We start from the raw sequence: 25,105 nt of genomic DNA, 5'->3' as shown, positions 1-25,105 counted from the left end.
TCCCTTGAAAGCTTGAGATAAGATCATGTCATTTTTGGATTCCTCACCTTGCCTAGAGTCCAACAGAATTCTTGGAATGTACTTTAAAAAATGCTTACTGAGATAAATTAAACCCCCAAAGATATTTGTTGGTTCTGTTTGACCTGTAGTTTTTACCCTAGATGAAAATATGAAATACTGCCTGTCGATACCAAAAATATTCTCTCAAAGGGTCATCTGCGACCCTATGCTTAGAGAAGCATTATTCACAAGAACCAAACCATGGATTAAATCTAAGGATCTGTTAACAGGTGTCCATATAAAGAACTGTGGTACTAATTTCAACAGAATACTACTTTGTATTTAAAAACCGAACATGTGCCTGTGGTGGATAAAATGAATAGAAGTTGAGTTGATGTACTAAGTAAAATAAGCAAGGCTATGATCAAAAATTACTGAATGGCTTCACTCAAGTGGAAATAACTAAAGCAAAGAAACTGAACACAAAGAACAAAATTAATTCCTAAACTCAGGGAAAACTATGAGCTGGAGCAATAGCATAGCAGGTACGGTGTTTGCCTTGCACACGGCCAACAGGGCCGACCCAATTTCGATTCCTCTGCCCCTCTCGGAGAGCCTGGCAAGCTACAGAGAGTATCTTGCCCGCAGAGCAAAGCCTGGCAAGCTACCCGTGGCGTATTTGATATGCCAAACACAGTAACAAGTCTCACAATATTACTGGGCCAGCTCGAGCAAATCAATGAACAACGGGAGGACAGTGACAGTGACAGACTCAGGAAAAACTATGATAGTTACTGAAGGACAAGAGGAGGTGGGCGGAGGAATGGGTAAAAGGTCTTTGGAGGTGGATCAGAGAGCAATGGATGGTAGTGGGGATGGCGAGTATAACTACCCACAGAGAGTCAAGAAGTTTAAAATCCTAAAGTTTTACAGTATTTTAAACCAAAAATAAATCAACTGTAAAGAAAGTACTCATTCACAGAAATAGTTTCCCAGTCAAAAGTAAATTGCGTGCTTTTTAGGAGAAAAGCATTTACAATCCCCATTCCACCAGTTTTGATTGTGCCTCTGCTGCCATCTAGCACCTAGTCTCTCTTCTAAAGAAAAGTGTAATTCCATGGTTCTTTCCACATCTATGGCCTGCAGCCCACAACCAATGAAGTGATTGCTACTAAATGCCAGGCTTGGCCAAAGAACTATTTAAAAATCACTATTTAGTAACAGAGATGAAGCAATACAAACAAATCAAAGCTTATTAATAATAGTGGAAAACGGTCCACTAAAGTTAAAAAAGGAGAAGCAAAGCTTCATGTTTCATGCTGATTTCCTGGGAAGTAAGGTTCTAATGTTTTTTTAAAAATTACATTTTTACATTTATTTTTTAATTAATTCCCATGAATTACAAAGTCATTTGTGATGATCAATAAGCAGTCACTGTCACTGTTCTCTCATCGATTTGCTCAAGCGGGTCCAGTAACTTCTTTGTGAGACTTTGTTGTTACTGTGTTTGGCATATCGAATACGTCACGGGGAGCTTGCCAGGCTCTGCCGTGCAGGAGAGATACTCTCAGTAGCTTGCCGGGCTCTCCGAGAGGGGCGGAAGAATCGAACTCGGGTCTGCCATGTTGGCCGCGTGCAAGGCAAACGCCCTACCGCTGTGCTATTGCTCCATGTATAACACTTCAACAAAAATCATGTACTTTTTAAAAAAAAAATTTTATTAGTGAAACACCATGAGGTACAGTTGTAGACTTACAATTTTTTGTGCTTGGGTTTTGATTATACAATGATCGAGTACCCATTCCTCCACAGTGCCCATTTTCCACCACCACTGATCCTAGTATCCCTCCCACCCCCCATACTCCCCATTCCACCCTGCCTCTGTGGCAGGGCATTCCCCTTTGTTCTCTCTCTCCTTTCGGGTGCTGTGGTTTGCATTGAATGGCAATCGTGTTTGGTCTATAGTCTACTATAGATGAAGCATGCATCTCCCATCCTGGGAGGATACTCCCAACACCTTTATTTGGTGCTCCCTTCTCTATCTGAGCTGCCTTTTCCCCTAGCATGTGTGGCTGGCCTCCAAGCCATGGAGTGAACCTCCTGGTACTTATCTCGGCTGTTCTTGGGTGTTAGTCTCCTATTTTGTTACTTTATATTCCCCAAATGAATGCAATCTTTCTATGTCTGTCCCTCTCTTTCTGACTCATTTAGCTGTCCTATACACAAATAGTGAGAGAGAAGAAAGTGACATGAAAATACAATCCTGTTCACAATTGTGCCCCAGAAAATCAAGTACCTAGGAATCAGGTTAACTAAGGAAGTAAAGCACCTTTACAAAGAAAACTACAAAACGCTACTACAAGAAATAAGAGAGGACAAGAGAAAACGGAAAGATATCCCCTGCTCATGGATTGGGAGAATTAACATTGTCAAAATGGCAATACTTCCCAAAGCATTGTACAAATTCAATGTGATCCCTATAACGATACCCATGTCATTCTTCAAAGAAATGGAACAAATACTCCTGAAATTCATATGGAACAATAATCCCCCATGAATAGCTAAAGCAATTCTTGGGAAAAAGAAAATGGGAGGAATCAACCTCCCTAACTTCAAACTCTACTACAAAGCAGTAATAATTAAAACAGCATGGTACTGGAACAAAGGCAGAGCTGCAGACCAATGGAACAGGGTTGAATATACTGACATTTCCCCCCAAACATATGATCATCTAATCTTTGATAAAGGAGCAAGAAATGTGAAGTGCAACAAGGAAAGTCTCTTCAACAAACTGTGCTGGCAAAACTGGACGGCTACAAGCAAAAAAATGGGCTCAGATCTCTGCCTAACACCATGTACAAAAGTAATATCAAAATGGATTAAAGACCTCAATATCAGACCAGAATTCATAAGTACACCAACAATCATATACTTTTGAATATTGGCTTTAATAGCACTGTAGCACTGTCTTCCCATTGTTCACTGATTGCTCAAGCAGGCACCAGTAACGTCTCCAGTGTAAGACTTGTTTTTACTGTTTTGGGCATATTGAACACACCATGGGGAGCTTGCCAGGCTCTGCCATGCAGACGGGTTACTCTTGGTAGCTTGCTGGGCTCTCCAAGAGGGATGGAGGAATCGAACCCGGGTTTGCCTTGTGCAAGGCAAAAGCCCTACCTGCTGTGCTATCTCTCCAGTCCACTGGCTTTAATAGTACAGTATATTGCTTTATATGTCACGCACATCAAAGTTATAGCCCACACTTAATGTAAATGTTCTTTCAGATCTTCCTACCTTTTCTAATAATATTTGGTTCATTTTATTACCTTCTCAGAAGTTTGGGTAAGTTTGAGAAGCTTCGATATGGATGAAACAATTTGTACAAGTATCTCCAGATCTCTGCTGGTGGTACCACTGAGACCAAAAATTGAACCTCTGATTCAGATGTTGCCTTTGGATGAGGCGTGATTCTAGGTTAGTATAGGTGCTTGGTGCGCTCTCTGCCTTGGAGAACCATACTTAGCATGCCTTGAGGAATCCTGGAGAGTGTTCCTGCCTCACATACCTGAGGTGACAAGCAGCTGGGCAGTGCTGGTGACAGATCCGAAATCATTCCGTGCCATGCATGCAAAAATTCCTGCATCTTCAGGGAAAGTCTCAGCGATCACCAGGGTACAGATCTCCTCTGGAAGGGAACACAACCACTTAGCTACACCATCACTCGGAAGAAGCCAGACACTCTGCTGCTTCTTTCAAACAGGCAAATTTGGTGATAACAATCACAGAGCTACTTTATAAAAGCATCCAGACAGCTCACTTTACTCTTAATTTCTTAATTTAGCAGTTCAACAGAGACACAAAAAAAAACCTTTCAAGAGAAACCCATTCTTTGTCTTTGTGGACAAAGACCTCAATTTCCTCATCTTATTAAATAGAAATTAGAAACTCCTAAGGGGGCTATTCGTGAAGGTGAACCAAGATGTTCACAGTGAACCTCTCTCCTTTTGGCAGGTGGGGAATCAGAAGTAGAAACCAGTTCCATCCTCCTTATGCCTAGGGTACTTGATTTCATGTAAGGTACTTGATTGCATGTAGGGTACTTGATTGCATGTAGATGTTCTTTCAATAAAAAAAGAGCTGTCTCTTGTTCTCAACTGAAAAGCAATGAATGGGTGGAATTAAGCTTCCCTAAAATGATAACAAAGGAGTTCAATCGGTAAATGTTTAACTTGCAGGCAATTGTTCTGGAACCTTCTGTGACAAGGTGTAATAGTGTTTTATGAGGTGACAATTCCAGACTCTAGAGACTGTGGCCAAAACTTGAATGAAGTTCTTTTGAGTCCTGCCTATGTAATTTCTTGAACTTTCATGTTCCTAGTTGTAACTTGGGCTGGAGTGATAGCATAGCGGTAGGGTGTTTGCCTTGCACGCAGCCAACATGGCTGACCTGAGTTCGATTCCTCCACCACTCTCGGAGAGCCCGACAAGCTACTGAGGGTATCTCGCCCCCACGGCAGAGCCTGGCAAGCTACCCGTGATGTATTCGATATGCCAAACACAGTAACAACAAAGTCTCCAGTGGAGACGTTACTGGGTCCGCTCGAGCAAATCGATGAACAACGGGAGGACAGTGACAGTGACAGTTGTAATCTAAAGTCAGTAATAGAATCTATCTTATGACCCCATAATTGTACGAGTCACAATTCATAAAATTAACAATCTGGGACTAAGGTGAGTGGTGAAAATGATGACAATGACTATAGCTAATAGTTTGGCTGCCTCTACAAGGCTCGAGATATTATAATCAGCTCTTCATAGACATTAATTTAGATTGAAGCATCAGGTCAATCTTATAAGTTACATTTATTATTATTATGTCAATTTTACCATTAGTAGGCAGAGACCTACAGATAGATTTATTCAGTCACATAGTAAATAAGTGGTAAAATAAAAATTCAAACCAATTAAGCTTTGAAACAACCTCTTATGATAATCATTGATTTGCCTTAGGACACAAAAGCATCAATTCTATCTGATGCCATTAAAAAGAAGCTGGATCTAGAATGTATTAATTACTTTAAAACTGAATAACTATTTACACTATCCCTATAAAATCAAGAGGATTATGTTAGCAAGTGTTAAGGAATAAGTTATGTTTCTGATTCCCTTTAAAAAACCCTATTGGTTATTCATACATTATGTGGACAGTGTATCAGAGGTTTCTGCATAATAGTTGCCATTATTCCCCCTCTATCCAGGCCCCTTTGTAATGTGACTCTGCAACTCCTTCCATCAAACAGCGCAGTCTAGTTCTGCAACTCTTGAATCTAGGCTGGTCTTGAAATTATCTTAACCTAGAATGTCATATAAACGATGCTGTTGGCCAAATTGCAGACTAAGCTTCAAGAGGACTTGCCCATTTCTGCTCAATTTCATAGAACTCTACTCATCCCCTAAGCAAATAAGATGTGCTAGTTGGCTGGGCAAGAGACTATGAAGAGCAGCCAAGCAATTCCAGCAGAGATGATGCTAGATCAAGCTGTTTCCAGCCAACCAGAAACTGACCAGAGAAACAAAAGAACCCAGGTAACGTCAGCAATGCCACAGAGCCACAGAACTGCCAGTTAAGACCAACTCACATGGCTGACCCCATAATTATGAAGGCTTTTTTGAGCCACTAATTTTCAGTGTGTTTGGTACAGAAAAAGCTAACTTTATAGTCTGATGAAATAAATGCACTAGTCTTCCAATCTTTAATGAAGCCCTCTAAGAGCAAACTTTTCTGCAGGCAAAACACATATTGTTCAATTTAACCATAAATAAAGAAATTTGACAAATCTGTTCTAAAATAGCTTATATCTTAAGTATTGGAAAAAATAGTACAGTCTCCAAGTATTTTAATATAAATTAAAGAAATCCAAAGTAAATAAGCAAATCAATAAAGTACAAAATGAAAAGCAAAAACTTATTCATAGCAACAACAAGTCTCACAATGGAGACATTACTGGGCCCGCTCGAGTAAATCGATGAACAATGGGAGGACAGTGCAGTGCAGTGCAGTCCCTCAATATCCAAGTCTTATAATAATGTCATTCCCTAAAGGTAAACTCAAAAAGTTTATGGAACTTTATTTTAGAAAAAATTAATCCTATTCTTCTAAAAATTATCTAAATACTGTCAATCTGCATAGTTAATACAGCATTACTGAATCAAATATGTATTATTTTATCCTCTGAATATGTCCTCTAGATATAATTTACTGCATTTTTTATTCCATTCTTGAGTATTATACCCTAAAATTGTTCTATATGCAATGCTTGTAATGCTGAAGAAAAACTAATTAAATGGTTGGCACTTCTTTTTAAAGATTTTTAATTGAATCACAGTGAGATAGACCCTTACAAAGCTGTTCATGATTAGGTTTCAGTCATACAGTATTGCAACACCCATTTCTCCAAGGTTGGAATTTTTTAAGCCAAAAATGTAGAATTCTTTTGCATCAAATTGTACCCTCTTTAGTCATGTACACCTGAGAATGATAATTGTAAGCTTTAAAGAAGATAAATTGGGTCAGGTAATACTCTAAAGGACTGGATGGAGTATGTGTTCTGCATACAGGTCATTCTGAGTTCAATCCTCAGCACTGCACGGTCCCCTGAGCACTGCGGGCTGTAGCCCTTATAGTTCCAGCACTATTTCTCTAGAGCAATACTGCAGAGTCAGGTGTAGCTGAATATCATAGGGAGTACATTCCAGGCCTTGAGCATTGTTTTAAAGCTCCATTCCCTCCGCAAAGACAAAGCAAAGGAAGGGGAGTGGAGTAACTAGAGCGATGATACAGAAGCTAAGGTGGCTGCAGGTGGCTGACCCCAGTTTAATCCCTGACAGAGACAGGAGTAGCTCCTGAGCATTGCCAGGGAGGGTACAATAAGCCTCCTCCCTCCAAAACGCAGACACAGACACAGACACACACACACACACACACACACACACATACACACACCAAACAAAACAGATGAATTATTTAATTAGAATAGACAATGCAGAAAACAAAGACCTGATAAGACCATCCACAGACCTGATAAGACCATCACAGACCTCCTCCCCATGAAGTTCCTCTTTTTTGGACCTCCCTTTTAATCCGATTAACTTTAGTGATTCAGCCCAAAGAAGACCACCACTCCCAACCTCCCTGGTAACCTCCTTAGCAACGGACTTTTACCTGTGAAGAAGCTTCACGTGAGGGAAGGCTGAGAAACCCTATAAAGGCCACCTTGAACAAAGGAAGGGCGCGTATATGCTGCCTGAGCTCATGTGCTGCTTGTGCCCACGTGGCCGAGCAATGTGGGCTGAGCACATGTGTTGTCCGCTCACTCTCTTCCCCTCCACACCTTAAAAATCCTCCAAATAAAATTTATTTGTTTAAAAAAAATAGACCTGAGTACTTAGAATTTACATTTTAATAATAGTCACATGTTTTAACCCCTTAACATGGATATAATTTTGTAATTACAAGGTTGCAAATTTGATGGAAAGTAACCATGAATTATCTTTGTATCTGCAGCAATCAAACACTGAATACTCTAAATCTTCTTAAAGTACTTAAGAAATAGATGGATAAATTCTATAAGACTCTAGAAGCTATACATGGAAGGAGATTTTGTCTCCAAAGTCTTTGTCTTAGAGCCTGCAGATGGCTTGTTGCTTTACCACACTTGCCAAGCAAGCGTGAGGTCCTGAGTTTGATTGCTAACACTTCTCTGTAGCCCTGCTGTTTGGGATCCTTGGCCACACCACAATCTCTGGGCCCTACTTCGGCTAGATGTGTCCTCAGCAATCATTAGAACCAGAATGTGCCTGAGCATAATTAAATGAGTGCAACCTCTCATACAGCATGACCAGATGTGTGAGCACCACAAGCTGACCTTTAACCTCTGGCAAGCACCACAGCAAGGTGCGTGAGTGCCTTCCATCAACAAAATATGGAGGAAGGGAACAGGGAAACAACCTTTTCTTACAACCTTCCATGAACAAGTCCTCCGGTTCACGTAAAGCACATTTTTCCCTTTTGCTGCCATTATGGACATTTTTCTTCCTGCATTTACCTTACTGTGCTTATTTTTCTATTCTTTTAGATGGAGACAATATAAGCAACACCTTATATTGTTTTTTTTACATTTATGATGGGTTGGAGCGATAGCACAGCTGGAAGGGCATTTGCCTTGCATGCGGCTGACCCGTGGTTGATTCCTCCATCCCTCTCAGAGAGCCTGGCAAGCTACAGAGAGTATCCTGTCCTGACCGCAAAGTGGGGCAAGCTACCCACGATGTACTGGATATGCCAAAAACAGTAACAAGTCTCAGAATAGAGACAATTACTGAGCCTGATTGAACAAATCGATGAACAACGGGAGGACAGTGATACAGTGCTATATTTGTGATACCTGTCACAGCATGGGCCACTTAGGGGTCATCTCTGCTCACCTAGTATCCAGCAGTACAAAAGATACATTGTGGGAACTGGGAAAACACCATGAATGCAGGGTGCAGCTACAAAGTGTTGATGTTTATTTAAACAGATTACATATTTTTAATCAGCAATTTTTAGTTTGGAAATTTTTAGATGGAAAGAACCAGAAAGAAAAAAAATAGTAACAGCAGAATAGGAAAGAATGCATTGTTCAAGTGTTTTTTTTTTTCTCTATGCTACATCTGGTCCCTGATAGTGAAATTTTTATGTTGTTTAACTGCTTAGTAAAGTTGGCCTCTTTGGAGGTACATTTTATAGGAGTGAATGGAGATGGTAATTTTTATGAATCTTGAATATTTTACGATGATGTTTCTCAAACCTAATGGATACAAAGAGTTACCTGTAGCAATTTCTAAATAATATTACATTGCATTCTTTTTTACCCTAAAAATTTTGGCATAGTAGGTATGGGTTGAATGAGAGCTTTTTTAAAAAGCACTTTTTTTAGGGGCTGTAGCTATAGAATAGAAGGTAGGTGCTTGCCTCGTATATGATGTACCAGGTTCAATCCCTGCCATCCCATATGTTCCCCGAGTACCACCAGGAGTAATTCCTGAGTGCAGCGACAGAAGTAATTCCTGAGCATTGCCGGTTGTGGCCCCAAAACAAAACAAAAAAGTAATTTTTAATATTATTTTAATTTTCATTAAGATGTGTGAAACTTCCTCTAAAAATAGACATCAAATATTTGTTTGTTTGGGGGCCACACTGGGTGGTGCTCAGGGGTAACTGATGGCTCTGCACACAGAAATATCTTCTGGTGGGCTCAGGGGACCATATGGGATGTCACGGATGGAACTTGGCTGGCTGTGTGCAAGGCAAGCATCCTCCCAGCTGTACTATCTCTCTAGCCAAGAAGTTCAAATGTTTTTGACTGGGATTCACAGAGTAAAGTAAAGTAAAGTAAAGGCCCTCCCGTTGATCTTCGATTTGCTCGAGCGGGCCCAGTAACGTCTCCATTGGAGACTTTGTTGTTACTGTGTTTGGCATATCGAATACGCCACGGGGAGCTTGCCAGGCTCTGCTGTGCGGGCAAGATACTCTCGGTAGCTTGCCGGGCTCTCCGAGAGGGGCGGGATTCACAGAAGGAAAGGTAATTTACATTTTACCCAATGACATGGACTGGTATATGCATATACATTTATAACAGAAACGAGAATTTCACATGGATCATTATAAAGTGCAGCCTACTGATTTTAATTCTATCTTATTTTGCAACACTGATGGTTGCTCCTGACTTTTATGACTCATAATCAGTCACCAAACACTTGCCTGTAGGACATAGCACAGTTCCTGGCTCCATAATTTCAATGAATCCTAACTAGAGAAGTTTAGCAAAATAATAAAGGCATTTCATATAAAAGTTTGAGACATAATGATACATATAAAGTACATAATTATTAGTTAATTTAGAGATCCACTAAATACAAGGAAAACAATGAAATAGCATAAAGCATAATTGTGTGTGTGTGTGTGTGTGCTTCACACTACTAAACCCACTTTTTGGCTTTTCAGCTGAAAAAGATATACAAAGAAAGAAATTAATTCAAGTTGTAGCTTCACATAATATTATCATGATGGTGTAAGATATAGTACAGGCATTCATGCACATGCTTTGTATGTAAGTGGCTGACCCTACCTTGATCCCTGGCTCATGATCCTTTGAGCACTGTGGAGTTTGGCCCCGGAGGGCCCCAGCATTGTCAGGGTGGCCTGGGTAATCCCCAACCACAGGGCCCAAGAAACACATCCTTAGGTCCATGCATTGAATACTTAGCTCAGCTGTCTGAGAATTGCTGGAAGCCACCCACTCCCACACCCCCAGACCCCTTGAGTACCATTTGGAAGGTCCTCTCTATCATCAAAAGACTAATCATTTGGAAAGTGAGATGTATCTGGAAAGGTATAAAGCATTGGGGATTTCTAATCGATAACAAATGGTTACTGAATGAGGAAAAAAAATAGACTCAATCAGAAAAGGGTGCATAAAGCTTAAAATATTGCTGCAAGGGAGTTAAAGTTAATTAACCTTTAATTCCTCCTTTCTTTAGGTGAGCTCCAAAGTGATTATTTCAAGATCATGGCTAACTGTTGCTGAAGTTTGGTATCCTGCCTCTCCACACATCCTCTTTTCTTCTAGAAAATAAAGCTTCTCTAGCTATTTTGTAATTTTTCCCAGTTCAGAACATAATACAAAATGCAATTAAAAGCAAACAAACACTCCCTTGCTCCATCCCCAAAGGGCTAGATTTAAGATGGGAAATGATAGCAGATTCAGGGCTGGAGCGATAGTATAGTGGGTAGAGAGTTTGCCTTGCATGCAGCCAACTGGATTCTACCTCTGGCATCTCATATGGTCCCTCAAGCCCTGCCAGGAGTAATTCCTGAGTGCATAAGCAGGAGTAACCCCTGAGCACTGCTGGGAGTGACCCAAAAAGCCAAAAAAAAACCCCAAACAACAGTAGATTCCATCTGATTTTATTTACATGCCCTGTCTAAATAATCCACTAGAAATTCATCCACACAAGGAAGTGGGCTCTGTGTCCTCAGACATATAAAATATCCCAGAGGAGGAGCTAAGCAGATCAGATGGATGTTGCAATGTGGAAATGCTGATGTTCAATACAGCAAAGGACTGATGCAGGTGAGGTGTGGGAAAAGCCTCCTGCTGCTCAGAGAGATGAACTTCAGGTCCAAGTAAGTAACTCTGTTCCATCTTACCTAAAGTTGCTCTCCCAGTAACAAGCTTTCAAAAGCATGGCCTCCATCCCTGCACCACCTTCTCTGGGCTTGATTCTGATAACCTTGGGCAGTTCGATCTGGAAAGATGGGAGTTTCTGAAGACACTGATCAATGCCCACTGCCAGTTTAATGTCTGATGATGATTTAACTGAAGACACAAATATAACTCCAGACAAGAAACCTGAAACCAGCTTGTGTGTTCTCACCTTCTTTTGCTCTGAACATTGGAAACTCAGGCTGAAACACTGGCTCTCTGACAGCTCCTAAAAAAGTGATATTCCTTAATGCTGCTTCAGAAATATTTCTAGATCTTCTCAACTCAGGCTTACATTTCCACCAAAAACTACTCAGTCTTACATTCCCACCTAAAATACCATTGCATTTTCCAAATCCTGAGAACTCTCTTGAGAGCAAAGTTTTATGATTAGGCAGCCCTCCCCCAATTCTTCCATGACTTTGAGGGTACATTAAAAACATGTAAGATGGCTGTAAAACCTAAATGATCAGTTTCTCACTTTCCTGTTTGTACGCTGTTAACTTCTTTTGCTTGAAGTTTTGGAAACTCAGGCTGAAACATTAGCTCTTCGGCAGTTCCTGGAGAGGTGATATTCCTTAATGTTTGTCCAGAAATATGTCTAGGTCTTCTCAGTGTAACTCAATCTTACATTTCTACCTACAACTACTTCCTCAGAGATTAACTTTTTGATTAGATTTGATAAGACTCACCATTTAAATAAAATTTGAGAGCTCTCGCCTATCACCACTATAATTACCATGACATGGAGTTATGAGTTCCCTGACTCAGGTACAAGTTTTTGTAACATAAAAAAACATCTGCCTCTTTCAAAACTTTCAGCCTCCCCTACAAAGCAAGTCTCTCTATAACCATTTTTTAATATATGGGCAAAATTTAGATTGAGCTAGAAAAAATAACCTGCTTCACAAAAAAATCGTTTTCTATAAGGGTTCTAAATAGGACTGATTTTACTATCAGTTTCCTCTGTGCGCTTCAAATTTCACTGAAAAAAAGTATATGGTTTTTTTCTTGGAATACTTCTATTGGGTACATTTAAATGAAGGCACTTAGAAAATTGATGATAAAAAAATGAACATCTAGGAAAAGTTACAAATTTAGAAAGGAAAAGAATAAACTCCCAGATATTCTTTCAAGAATTTTAATCCTAGTGCTTTCTCTAGATAATGTTCCAACATTTCAATGTTCCAACAATTCAATGTTCCAACAGTTGTTTAGCTATTTGTCTCTTTTCATATTTTCATTCAAAAGTGATAGTGGATTCACAATTTGTTGAGCAAAAACATCATCAAAATATGTATGGTTCAGACATTTTAAAAATGAAAAATGTCATGAGGAAATGAGATGAGCAGGCGGTAATACTGAATTTTCATCTGGTAACATTTTGAAAAAAATCCTTAAGACATCTGTAAAATGCATTTTGGTGAGAATTAGAAACCAGGAAATGACTGTTTATGTCAAATGAAAAGAGAGGCTAATTTATCTGTACCAAAAATATTGTCTCCAGCACAAATGGAATTTTTTTTAGGTTAGTAGTACCTAATTATGATTCATTTTAATCTTATTTCTTGAGGCAAAAGATTTTTTATTTGAGGGCATATAATAAATTACTGATTAGGAAACTAATTTTGCTGGTGATAAATTCTAGTTTTTATAGTTACCTAAAAATTACTTAATAACTCCCCAAAGTCAATTCTGTATCTCATTTAGTTTCTAGACACATACTTAACCCTGATTAACACAAACAAAGCCATTTTGTTTGCAGAAACTCATAAACTGATGAGGGTAGCAAGAGTAATATAACTATGTCCCCTGGGTAATAAGACGGTGTTTTCACAAATGCCATCCTTTACAGTTTTTTTTTTTTTGGAGGGGGGAACTCAGTTTAAGTGAAATAAAATTCAGTTTTCATCCTCCAAACATCATGGTTTGGCAAAACACAACTGATAATAAAGAATCCTGGACTAAAATCACTAGATTCAGTGTGGGTAAAAGTAATTACTGTCCAAATATTTAGAAAGGATTTTTAAAATCTGTGAAATATATCATTATAGAGAAATATATTCAAAATACACAGTTTAAGGAATAACCATAAAGTAAACCTCAGTGTATCCACCAAGTCTAAAATGTAAAATATTATCAAAACTTCAAAAATACCACATGCCTCTCCCAATGGAATTGTCTTTCTTTTGCCTTTGAGATCACATTTCTTCTGGTTTTCATTATATGTTTACCACATAGTTTTGTATCCTTCAAAAAATGTGTTCTTTCGTTTTAAGATACTGAGTAACAAGCACAAATTTTGTTATGTAAAGAAGAGGCTTTGTTAGAAAAATACTCCTGAGAACTCTCCGGGGCACACACTGGCTTGAATCTCCTTTTGCTTTACAAGACTCTCCAGGCGGATCATCTCTGGACAAAGTCCTGAGTGAGTGCTGAAAGACACAAGATTCATGCTGGTGGGAAGTCTGGCAGGGCTAAGTGTGGGCAGGAAGTGGACAGCCAGCAGGAATAGTGGGTGCTGTGGATCTCTTCATACTTTGTTTTGATGTTTCAACACGGTCAACTTCCAAAGCTCAGCACCAAATCCAAGTAAATTATTTCTGTGGTACTTGAAATAAGTGTTCTTTGTTGATCCAGGAAGCAATGCAGAAGGGGAGAGACAGGACAGGCCCATGGAGATAAGAATTTGTGTCAGGCTTACCATCCTGCCATTCTGTCATCAGGGTAAGAGATGGAGCTTGGAAAGAGTTCATGGTAAGAAGGAGAGTCTCAGGATGTCTCTCTAGATTCACATTGTTCTGGGCCAGACTTGTCCTACACTCCTTATGCATAGCTGGCTTCCTTCTCAGGATTTCCCATCATTTCTTTCCTGTCTTTGATCTCCTGCTTCCTATACGCTGAATATAATACTCTTTGGGTCAGTTCTCTTGCTAGGGGTGAGATGGGGTGGGTTGTCATAGCTTATAAAGAGATTTGTGAAGGAAAACCATTAAGACCTTGCAGATATCAAATATTTTACCTACATCTTTATAAAGAATACAGATTTGGTTGAGAGAAGAATTCTAAAATAGAAATAATTTTATCTCAACATTTTAAGGGCTTTGCTTCATTGTTTCTTTGTACTGAATGTGCTTCAGAGATATCTTAGGTATTCTGTTTTTTTTTCTTCTTGGGTCACATCTAGTGATGCTCAGGTGTTACTCCTGGCTCTGCACTCAGTAATTACTCCTGGTGGTGCTCGGGGGACCAGATGGAATGCCGGGAATCGAATTTGGGTCGGCCACGTGCAAGGCAAACATCCTACCTGCTGTGCTATAGCTCCAGCCCCGTCTTAAGGTATTCTGATCTTGTTAGCTTGAAGGCGACCAGATATTTTTTCCTCTGGACAACTGATATTTCTCTACTTGTCTCAGACATTCTGAATTTCACAATGATAAACTGCTATGAATTTATTTACATACACTATATGCTCAGGGAGTCCTTTCAATTTGGAAAGACTCTTTAGATTGAAAAATTAAAAAGAAGATTCTCATTGATAATTACTTTCCTTGTTGTATTCTTTGCACCTGGAATCTCAATTAATGCACATATAGGTTACCTGGGCGGGCAAATCTTTTGTGTCTAAGTTTTGTCTCTGACATCCTCTTCTCTGTGTTTTCCTGTATTTTGTGTGGCATTTTCATTTGTTTTCTATATGTCCACCCCATCCCACTCAGTTTAAGCTTTTTTTTTCCTGGGTTGCAATGATTTTCTTTTCTCTCCAATTTGCTTTATGCTTTTCTCCTTGCTAGTTTATTTTCTGAAAGTTGTAGAAACTCCAGAAAATAAGGCAGAGAAAGTGTCTGGATATCATGCTGGTATGACAGTCTTCTGAGTTGATCAAAAACTCTGAGCATGAATGAGGGGCTTGTCAACCTTGACCTTTCATTAGCATAATCTGGATGACTTCTTTGAAAAGAAAGTCACATCATCGCATCATCACTGACTATAAATTCTTGCATTCCTTAGGATGCTCTCAATGCCTAAAGAAGAATCCTATCTCTACCAGCATTCTAGAAGAGTCTAGAAAGATGGCTGAGAATAGGAGTACTCATTACTTAGAATCCAACAAGTCATTCAGTTTTTTTAATGGTGCACCCGCAAATGCATCTCAGGTTTTTCCTTTGCTCCCCGGAGAATGAATCAAACTTTCTTTGCTCATAAGTGTTTCATTATTTTTTATGGTGTTCCCAAGCCCAGTGAGATCTTCTAAGGCTAAAGAAATAGGCTTAACAGCTTAATTTATTATGCTATTTTTCCTATTTGTTTAGGGCTTAGCAAATTAGATATTGCCCCCAAATTATCCACATACGATGCAAGAAATATTGATATATTATTCTCAGATAACCACAATTGCTAATGCAGATGACATCTCTAGGGTACTTCATGATTCTTCTTGGAACCAGGTTCAATACAACTAGCATCCTTCCAAGCTTCATATTGATTTTCAAGGAGCACTTGCTTTGAATCACACACATACATCAAAAACTCAGTTTCACAAATACATGATGTCATAGAAAAGAATGTAGAATGATCTAATGTCGAGACTGAACTATTTGGAGCTAGTAGCTGTACTGAATCTATCAGATGTTGAATATCGTGACATCTACCATAAAAATTTCGTGAGTCAGTCTGGTATGCTACCTCAGGTCCTCTTGTCATGCAGGTTGGGAACCTCCGGTTTTATACTGCCTAATTTTGTGGCATTCACCCTATTATCTGAGAGTTGCATTCAGTTTTTAACTATGTACAATTGATGGGGATCTCAACATACATCCTTACCATTGCAATCCTACAATCCAGCAACTTAGGACATTTAACAAAGTATAATTTACTTCACATTTGAAATCATAGACTCCACACCTGGGCTCTAAAGTTTTAGGGTGATGGGTGGAATGAGTTAGCACAATTTCACATTGAGAGTAGTTATACTTTCACAGTATAACTCCCTAACCACTGAGATAAGTTTTTTAAATTTTTAATAGTGCATGAGTTAGCTCATACTATAGAAGTAACTCAATACGGTTTGTGGCTGTTTCCAGACAGCTGAGTAAGGGCCTGAGTATTAACAGCTGTCAAATGAGTCTTCTGTGCCTTCAACCCCCATCCCAACCCCCAAGGCTAGTCTTTGAACGATTCAGAGAAAAGTCAGAATGTTAAAGAAGAAGGCCAGAGCAGGTAATATGACAAACGGATGTTGGTCTTAAGTACACTGACTAGCTATTAATTCACAAAACAGTCTGAAAAGATTTGTGATGCAAGCTGACTTCTGTCTAGACAGAGAAGGGAGTGTAAAACACATTAGACAGATACACATGGCAGTGACAAGAAAAACCTGTTTCAATTGCACAAATGGTTTGGGAGGGAATATATTTCCTTCTTTATCTAAGCATCTAATTCCTACTGGGGGTCTATCTAGGTACTAGTGAGATTCATTCTAATTTTTACAGCTCTGAAACAACTTGTACATGAATAAGAAAAGGATGTATAGTGAAGATAAAGGGAAAAAGAGTAATAGAATGAGGGAGAGATGGGGACAGAGAGGGACAGATCAAGAGTGAAGGTGTCTAAGCAATCTACACAGGACAGGTAGATTGCTCCATAGCTGGAAGTCTGCCCCATGAGCAAAGGGGAAAAGGCAGCTGAAATAGAGAAGGGATCACTAAGAAAATGATGGTTGGAGGAATCGGTCGGGATGGGAGATGTGTGCAAAAAGTAGATAAAGGACCAAACATGGTAACTTCTCAGTGTCTGTATTGCAAACCACAATGCCCAAAAGTAGAGAGAGATTATAGGGAATATTGTCTGCCATGGAGGCAGAGGGATGGTTGGAAAGGAGAGGTATACAGGGGATATTGGTGGTGGGGAATGTGCACTGGTGGAGGGAAGGGTGTTTTATCATTGTGTGATTGTAACCCAAACATGAAAGCTTGTAACTATCTCACGGTGATTCAATAAAATTTTTTTTTTAAAAAGAGTGAAGGTGTCAGAGGAAGCAAAGAGCACAGGTAATAAAATAAAATGTTTAAATCTGTTCCTGAATTGCCAAGGCTATTTATATTTAGGCATTTGGAAAACATCACTGACCAAAGTCTATAAAAGTGATCTCTTGTTTCAAGTGCTTTGTAGTCATATCTGTTTTTCTCCTTTCCAGTCACTAGCAGGGCTAGAACAATAACTAGGGATGCCTCTTCCTCTACACATTATATGTGGTTGAAAAGTTGAGCAGTCTATTATACAAAATCATCAATGAGCTCTTGTAGAGGAAGTAAACAATGCAAAATATATTTAATTTCTTTCCCTGACAATGTTAACGGTCAACTTCTAGGTCAACAGAAGAAGTAAGTATGGCTACCAGTACAAAAATAACAGTAATCAATTTTGTTAGGCATGTCAAAATATTGTTTAAATACAAGTATGCTTTAACACTTGTTTGTTCTGAAGTTCTCACTCATACTAAGTCATAAAAGCAGTCATTTGAATCGTCATCCATGTGTTCAGAATTTTTTTGTTTAAAAAATATGATCATGGATTTTATTTAATGCTACATGCCAATTGTGGATTTCCTGAGGCACAGCATTTTAATGCTCCACTGTAAAAGAGAAAGGAGCAATTGGAGTAGTGTCATGGTAAATACAATCATAGAGAAATTATCAGCAGTCAGGGAAAACTAGTTGTGTTTCGTTTTTAAAAGCTCCTGACAATATATGGCTTTTTTCCCAGGTATTGACAGATTTGTTTAAAAGATTTCTCTGCCAAGAAATATTTGTTTTCAGCCAATGCAATTATTGTGGTTGGAACCAAGGAGTCTTTTCTTAAATGCTTTCAGATCTAACTAAAGGGAAAATTCTGCAAACATGGAGAGACTAACTTTTTCTTTGCTTCATTGCTAGAAGATGTGGTTTATAGGAGGTCTTCCATATCTTTCTCTATTCTTTGCCATTTAAACTCAAAGGCATCAAGATCTAGAGTTCATATTATTGTATCAAGCTGCTATGAACTAATTTTATTCAATAACTTATGATTGAAAGTATATTGCAGATGTTAAAAAGCAAACTTCATCTGAAACAGGAATGTTTGTGATGTGAAAACTCAGAGGCTGACAAAAGGGGATATGGAATAAGTTCCCACTGTTCCGACTTACCCAAATACCCAAAATTCATTCTTTTCAGTTAGTATATTGTGTGATCTTAATCATTAAGCAGGTGCATCCTTAGAAATGAAACTACAGAGTTTCTAGGAAGTGTTTTGAATTTTCAGAAGATTGTTAGTCTGAGGTTTTCCAACAAAATCATGGGAACGTTGAATCAACCATCATCACCCATACAGGTGATGACAATGGGTAAAAATATTGTGAAAAGACAATGCAGGAATTTTCCTTTTTACACTCATGCAGCAGTAAAAAGCAGTTTTAAAATCCATTCCAACAGTAAAATATTTTTAGAAAATTTTGCCCAAGATTTTAGTTTTATTTGTACATAAAACATTGAAAGTCACCAATCGCTCCACAGGTTTGCTCATGTCAATGTATTTTCAGATAAAAGAGATATACAGTGCCTTTCTTCTTTTTTCAACTATTTATATCATATCTGTGCCTCTACCTATGACAGTAATGCAGAGAACAAGCTCTAATTTCCATAAGATTTACAGACTAGCTCATGCAGTAGACAGCCTCAGAAATTCCAAGTACCCATGTATCAGGACCACCAGCTTCATGCAACTTTACACAAAGACATCGAAAATAAAATATCAAGCTGTGTATATCCATGATCTGGAAAGTAAGATCAAGTGATTGCAGTGCTTGATGTGGTGATAGCTACATTCAGTGATGTGACATGCTCTATTTGTAACTCATGACAAGGAGGCAGATCCAGTTGTTCCTCAAGGGTTTCTATGTAAAAGTAAGGTAAAAGTAAAGACCCTCCCGTTGATCATCGATTTGCTCGAGCGGGCCCAGTGACGTCTCCATTGGAGACTTTGTTGTTACTGTGTCTGGCATATCGAATACTCTCGGTAGCTTGCCGGGCTCTCCGAGAGGGGTGGAGGAATCGAACTCGGGTCGGCCATGTTGGCTGCGTGCAAGGCAGACGCCCTACCTGCTGTGCTATCGCTCCTATGTAGCATCCTTTTATTTATTTGCTTATTTACTAGTTTCAGGGCCACATGAGAAGATGGTCAGAACTTCCTCTTGGCTCTGAACTCAGGATCCCTCCTGGTGGTGCTTGGGGCCCATAAAGAGTGCCAGGGGTTGAATCTATGTCTGCCGACTTCAAAGGCAGTGTCCTGCCCAAGTACTATTGCTCTAGCCCCCCAAAAAATGACAGGGTTTTCTTCTTTTCGTGTGTGTATGTGTGTGTGTGTGTGTGTGTGTGTGTGTGTGTCTGTGTGTGTGTTGGTGTGTGTTGGGGACCACACCTACCTGTGTTCAGGGAGTACTCCTGGCTCTGTGCTCAGGGCTCATTCTTGGCAGCACTTGAGGCATCAAGTGGGGTGCCAGGGATCAAACCCAGGTGGCCAGCGTATGTCCCACTGTACTATTTCTCTGGCCTGCTACTCAATATCTCTCTCTCTCTCTCTCTCTTTTTATGAATCACCACGAGATACAAACTTATAAACTTCTGTGCTTACGTTTCAGTCATACAATGATCAAGTACTCATCCCTTCACCAGTGCCCATTCTCTACCACCAATGTTCCCAATATCCCTCCCCCAAACCCCCCAACCCTCTGCCTCTGTAGCAGGTCATGCCCTTTCTCTCTCTCTCTCTCTCTCTGTTGTGGTTTGCCAAACAGGCATTAAGTGGCCATCGTGTTTGTCTATAGTCTACCTTCAGCACACATCTCCCATTCTGAGTGGTCCCTCCAAGCATCCTTTACTTAGTGGTCCCTTCTCTATCTGAGCTGCCTTTTCCCCAAGCATGTGAAGCTGGCTTCCAAGCCATGGAGTAATCCTCCTAGTCCTTATCTCTACTATCCTTGGGTGATAGTCTCTCCTTCTGTTACTTTATATTCTACAAATGGCTACTCAGCTTCTTGGAACTTTTAAATGTGCCTCCACTCTGCGCTGAACTACTCACCCATACTCAGATGGGAGAGCCTCAGGACTGCCTGCAGTTGGTTGAGCTGCCAGAGCCCAGGGAGCCTGCAAGGACCCAGGAAAGGGACAGGACAGGCCCTAGGACAAGTGGTGGAACTGCTCAGTGTTGAAGCTGAGCCACAGAGTGGTAGATCCTTCCCTTTAGCAGGAGTAAGTGAAGCTGTTGGCTTTGCTGATGGGGGGAATACAATAAAAAAATAATGTCAAGGAGGAATGAGGACATTCCTAGACACAATCTTTTGTTTCCTTTACAAACATGGCTTTAGCCCATGAGGAGTTGTAATTATTTGAGAAGTCTGAGGCAAAAGAAGAGCTGGCCTCCTTGCTTCTGGATTATATGACATGATGCCAAGGTCAACTGACCTGGTAATGGAGAGATCCCAGGGCAAGATGACTTTCTTCCAGCTTGCAGGCTAGTAAAACTTTATGGCTCAGGGCATGTAAATGAGAAATGCCTGGGGGTCCATTCGCTTACCTCTTGGGCTGTTCTCCCATGAACTCCCTTTCTGAGCTGGGAAAAGAGTGACTCCTGGGCTTAGGCTGGAAATAGACTGCAGCAGCTTGTTCTTTTCTACTACAACGTTACAAGGATGTTTTTTCATCTTTAATTTCACTTGCCTTCAGAGTATAAAAGACTATGTTTTAAAAATGCCCGAGTCACTGAGCCTGACCTTCTTGTCTGAGTGGAACTTCATGTTTTCCTAATAAAGCAGCTGATGTAAAATGCAGTGTCCAGACCCCATGATAAAGGAGATATTGTCTTTTAGGGGGTTTCACATTTCCAGGGAACTGCAAAAACACTGTTCGGCTTATGGCTTTACAACAGAAACAAAGAACCATTGAAAGTCCAAAGATACAAAAGCCACAGAAGAAAGGCAAAAGCTCCTTACCAGGTTCAACTGTGGATCGAGGTTCTGTTCGCCACATGAGAAAAGAAAATAAATCAAAAACGGAGTATTAGAATTGGGTCCCATAAATAATAAACCTCCCTCAATTTTTCCATTTCCTTGCATAGGACATGTTTGCAGGAATGTGACTAACAAAATGCCTGATACAAAAGAGATAAAAGTGACAGTGGATCCAATAATATTTCTATAAACACAGAAATTTAAATTGCAGCTACACTCAAAAGGAATTTTAAACAGAGGTTCACAAAAAGGTTTATAGGAACTTGCAAAGCTTTTGAGGGTATCTGACCAACTTTGAGAGTTTTCACCTAACTCTGAGTCCAAATGAATGTCTGATTTTTTTTTTCATGAAAAGAGACTAGGTAATTTGCATCAGAGTTTCAAAGTGATCTGCAAAGCACTGACCACAATTCTACCTTCCTGATTCCACACTTTGAGGACCATCAACTCTCTCACTCTGAAAACAGAAGTCAATTCATCGGAATTACTAAATCCTCTTTAGGTTTCCTGAAGCCAGAGAGAAGAAAATGGTTCTCCTGGAAGAACTGGCACCTTTCCTTACTTTTTTGCAGGATTCGGAAATCTGGAGAGTCTTGGATTTCACTCCCTTGTCGGAACCACTGGACCTGCAAAGGGGGTGCTCCTCGGACACGGCACTCCAGAACCACCACCTGACCCTCTGATGCTGCTATGTTCTGCAGTTCCTGGAAGTCAAGGGAAAACAGTCATGTCTTGAGATGGATTCTGAAAAAACTTCCCAACAGAGAGTAACACTTCCAACTTTTGGAGAAAAAAATAAAACCTACTACACTTACATCATAAAATAATTACCCAAAGTTGGGTGAGGGTACGCAGTTATATATATATTATTTAACCACTTTTCATGATCTCTAGGAAATGAAACTAGAAAGATTTCCTTAGAAATGTTCAGGTAGCTTGTAAATTTCTTGACTCTCTTCTATTTATGGGATTTTATAGCAACACATATTTCCTTTATTGAAGGGTAAGTTGGTGGGATGCAAATCTATTAATATAGTTACATTCTAAATAAGTGTAGGTTCCTACAAAAACCAGATAGGGAGAAAAGAAAAGATAACATGCATATGGATCCTGTCACCTCTGCCTAAGGTGTCACGTCAGATGTATTAATATAAGGATTTTGGTACTTTCTCACTCTGAGGTTCTACCCCTTTGACCTTCATATTCCCTTCCCTTGCATTAATCCCCTTATCTTCAAACCCACTCCAAATCCAAAATCACTGGGAGAACCTGCAGAATGACATAGTAAAGAATCCAAAAGCAGACTCAGAGTCAATTTGTTGAAGTCACAATATGAAATCTACACCTTCAGCTTGGGATCTGGGGCTCTTGAGTGTCTTAGAGTCCAGATTAGGGCATCTCCTGTTATGCATTGAGTTCATCTGATACTCTGATTCTTTGGAAAGGGTTCACTGTTTGTGCAGGAAGGACCATATGAGACAAAGTTACTCCTTTGTCTTCATGTATGTCCCTTCATGTATGTCCCACAGCACTAACGCAATGTGCCCAACCAAAGCTGGTCCATAATAAGCCTAGTGACCCAGGGGTGGACACATCGGCTCTGCTCTGACTAGCCTGAAACCTTGGTCTTTCCCAGAGTGGGATGAGCATGAAGATGCAGGGGCTTGCCATCACTGTCACTTGCAAGCCCAAGGAAAGGCCAAGGTTATATCAAAGTCAATAAAAAGCAAATTTAAATGAAAAAGATGAGTTTGAGTCCTGAAGATGATCAACAGATTAGTTTTCTATACCAACCTTTCCAAAACCAGAGGCTAAGACAAAAAAAGTCCCATCAAGCAGGAGAAAAGCTGCCCCAAGGGCAAAAAAAGAGAAGTCAGAAGCCAGAAGAAGGACTGTCCATAAACATGAAAGCTTGTAACTATCTCATGGTGATTCAACAAAATTTTAAAAAAAGAAGAAGAAGAAGCCAGAAGGAAACACTGCTACAGGAAAGTAACTAGTAAAGTGTGTGCTTCTGCTCTCCCAACAAGGTGAAATGAAAAAAATCAGCCCTTAGGAGCCAGAGAGATAATACCGGTGGAAAGCATCTGTTTTGCATGCAGGTGACCCCTGCTTAATTCCTGGCACCACATGTGGTTTCCCAAATATTACCAAGGGTGACTCAGCATCCAAGAGTAACCCTTGAATAACGCAGGGAGTGACTAAAAGCACTCCCCCAATATCAAATTTTATAAAAATTTAGTATCTTGTTTTACTTCCTTTTTATTAAATTATATGGCTATTACCAAGAATACTCTACAATTTTCCTGGGGGAAAGAGACAAACATCACTAAGGAAATGCCTCAGGAGCTGGAGTGCAAAGAAAATCGGATATTATGTTTAATATGTGATACTTTCTCTGGAGCCCAGCTGGAATTCTGTAATATTCCCACAAGCCAGATTACATGATGAAAACCTGTGGTGAAGGAAAGCAATTTCTCATATTCTCTTTTTCTCTGATACAATTAACATGGACTTCATTATAGTAAGAGGTGCATTGGGCTGTCAACCACAAAATCAATAGTGTCTTGGGCATTAATATATCAGGTGACCAGACTTTCTGGTAATGGACTGGTAGTAGTGAAAGTGCTTGGGTCAAGTATGTGAAATATCCAACCCTCTGTCAATATTTCCTGTCATAAGGACAAAGGATGATTTCTTACTGAGATAATGCTGTTTCTGGGGATTGGATAGGGTTTTACACAGGATTTTTGTAGTTTATCTGGTTGGGAAGTTTTAAAGTTATCAACTATCAGTTGTTTTTGTAAATACTATGTTGATGAAAATATCTTTAATGAAGTCGGGTATAGATTGGTTTGGGAAGGAAAAAACTCATTCTGTACAATGGAGACACACAAGAGGCTCTTCTCTACTACCTCACAAGTGTTTTAGATATTTACTTTACACATTTGTCTTTAGTTAACTTGGAATCAACTTTTTGTGAAAGTGTGAAGTAGGAGTCCAGTTTAATAATTTTTTTCACTGGAATGTTGTAAGGCTCTATTCTGATTTTTAATTTGCCTAAACCTGTGCTAGCGTGCAATTACTCAAACTTGTATGATTTTAGAAAGTTCTGCTCCCTCAGAGGCAGATGCCTTCCTGTGTTTTGCCTCCCACCACCTTATTTTCCTTCTACAGGAGTGTCCTGAGTAAGTGTTCTTCACCATTTTCATTCGACTCATCTTTTAGAATCATGTTGCCAAACTCTATGTCATAAAAGTAAAAACACAGATCCCACTGGAATTGTAGTTGCTTTTCATTAAATTGACAAACTAATGTGAGAATCACAATTTCTTTATGTGAACCCCTGCTCCTAAGCATTTTGCCATTTATGTGGGCCTTCATAAATATCTTTGTGGTCCACTTTTATAATTTCCTCCCCCACAAAGGTAGGAATGGGTGAGAGGCAGAAGAGATATTTCAGGGAATAGTTTCAGAGTTTGGTGTCAACCAATGAAATCCAATGACCAACACCATTTAGCTTGGGCAATCCAAATCACCAATTTGGGACAAAATAAAATTAGTCATTTAATTACTTTTCTCATTATCTGGAAGGCTGGGGCAGACCTTGAGTTATATATGTAATTTCTTGAAATAACAGAAAAAAACATGAAAAAATTTTAAGTATTAAGTCTTACAGGTCAATATAGAAGTGCCTGTACATAGTTAAAAGGTAAAGGTAAAGGCCCTCCTGTTGTTCATCGATTTGCTTGAG

The 25,105-nt window shown here is 39.5% G+C and overlaps 1 protein-coding gene across 1 annotated transcript in view; it reads right to left on the bottom strand.

The window, feature by feature from the left end:
• PALLD (palladin, cytoskeletal associated protein) overlaps window positions 1-25,105 on the bottom strand; it is a 478,687-nt gene that overhangs the window by 237,297 nt on the left and 216,285 nt on the right. Inside the window, exons 6-8 of the mRNA XM_056114259.1 lie at window positions 21,914-22,055; window positions 21,334-21,357; window positions 3,566-3,685 (exon numbers count right to left, since the gene is read on the bottom strand). Coding sequence (XP_055970234.1) covers window positions 3,566-3,685; window positions 21,334-21,357; window positions 21,914-22,055 — 286 coding nt within the window. The remainder of the gene's footprint in view (window positions 1-3,565; window positions 3,686-21,333; window positions 21,358-21,913; window positions 22,056-25,105) is intronic.

Source organism: Sorex fumeus, unplaced genomic scaffold (genome assembly GCF_029834395.1).
Source record: "Sorex fumeus unplaced genomic scaffold, SorFum_2.1 ptg000024l, whole genome shotgun sequence".
Taxonomy (NCBI): Eukaryota; Metazoa; Chordata; class Mammalia; order Eulipotyphla; family Soricidae; genus Sorex; species Sorex fumeus.
The sequence above is the reverse complement of the archived record's forward strand: the minus strand, read 5'-3'. Positions and strand labels throughout refer to the sequence as shown.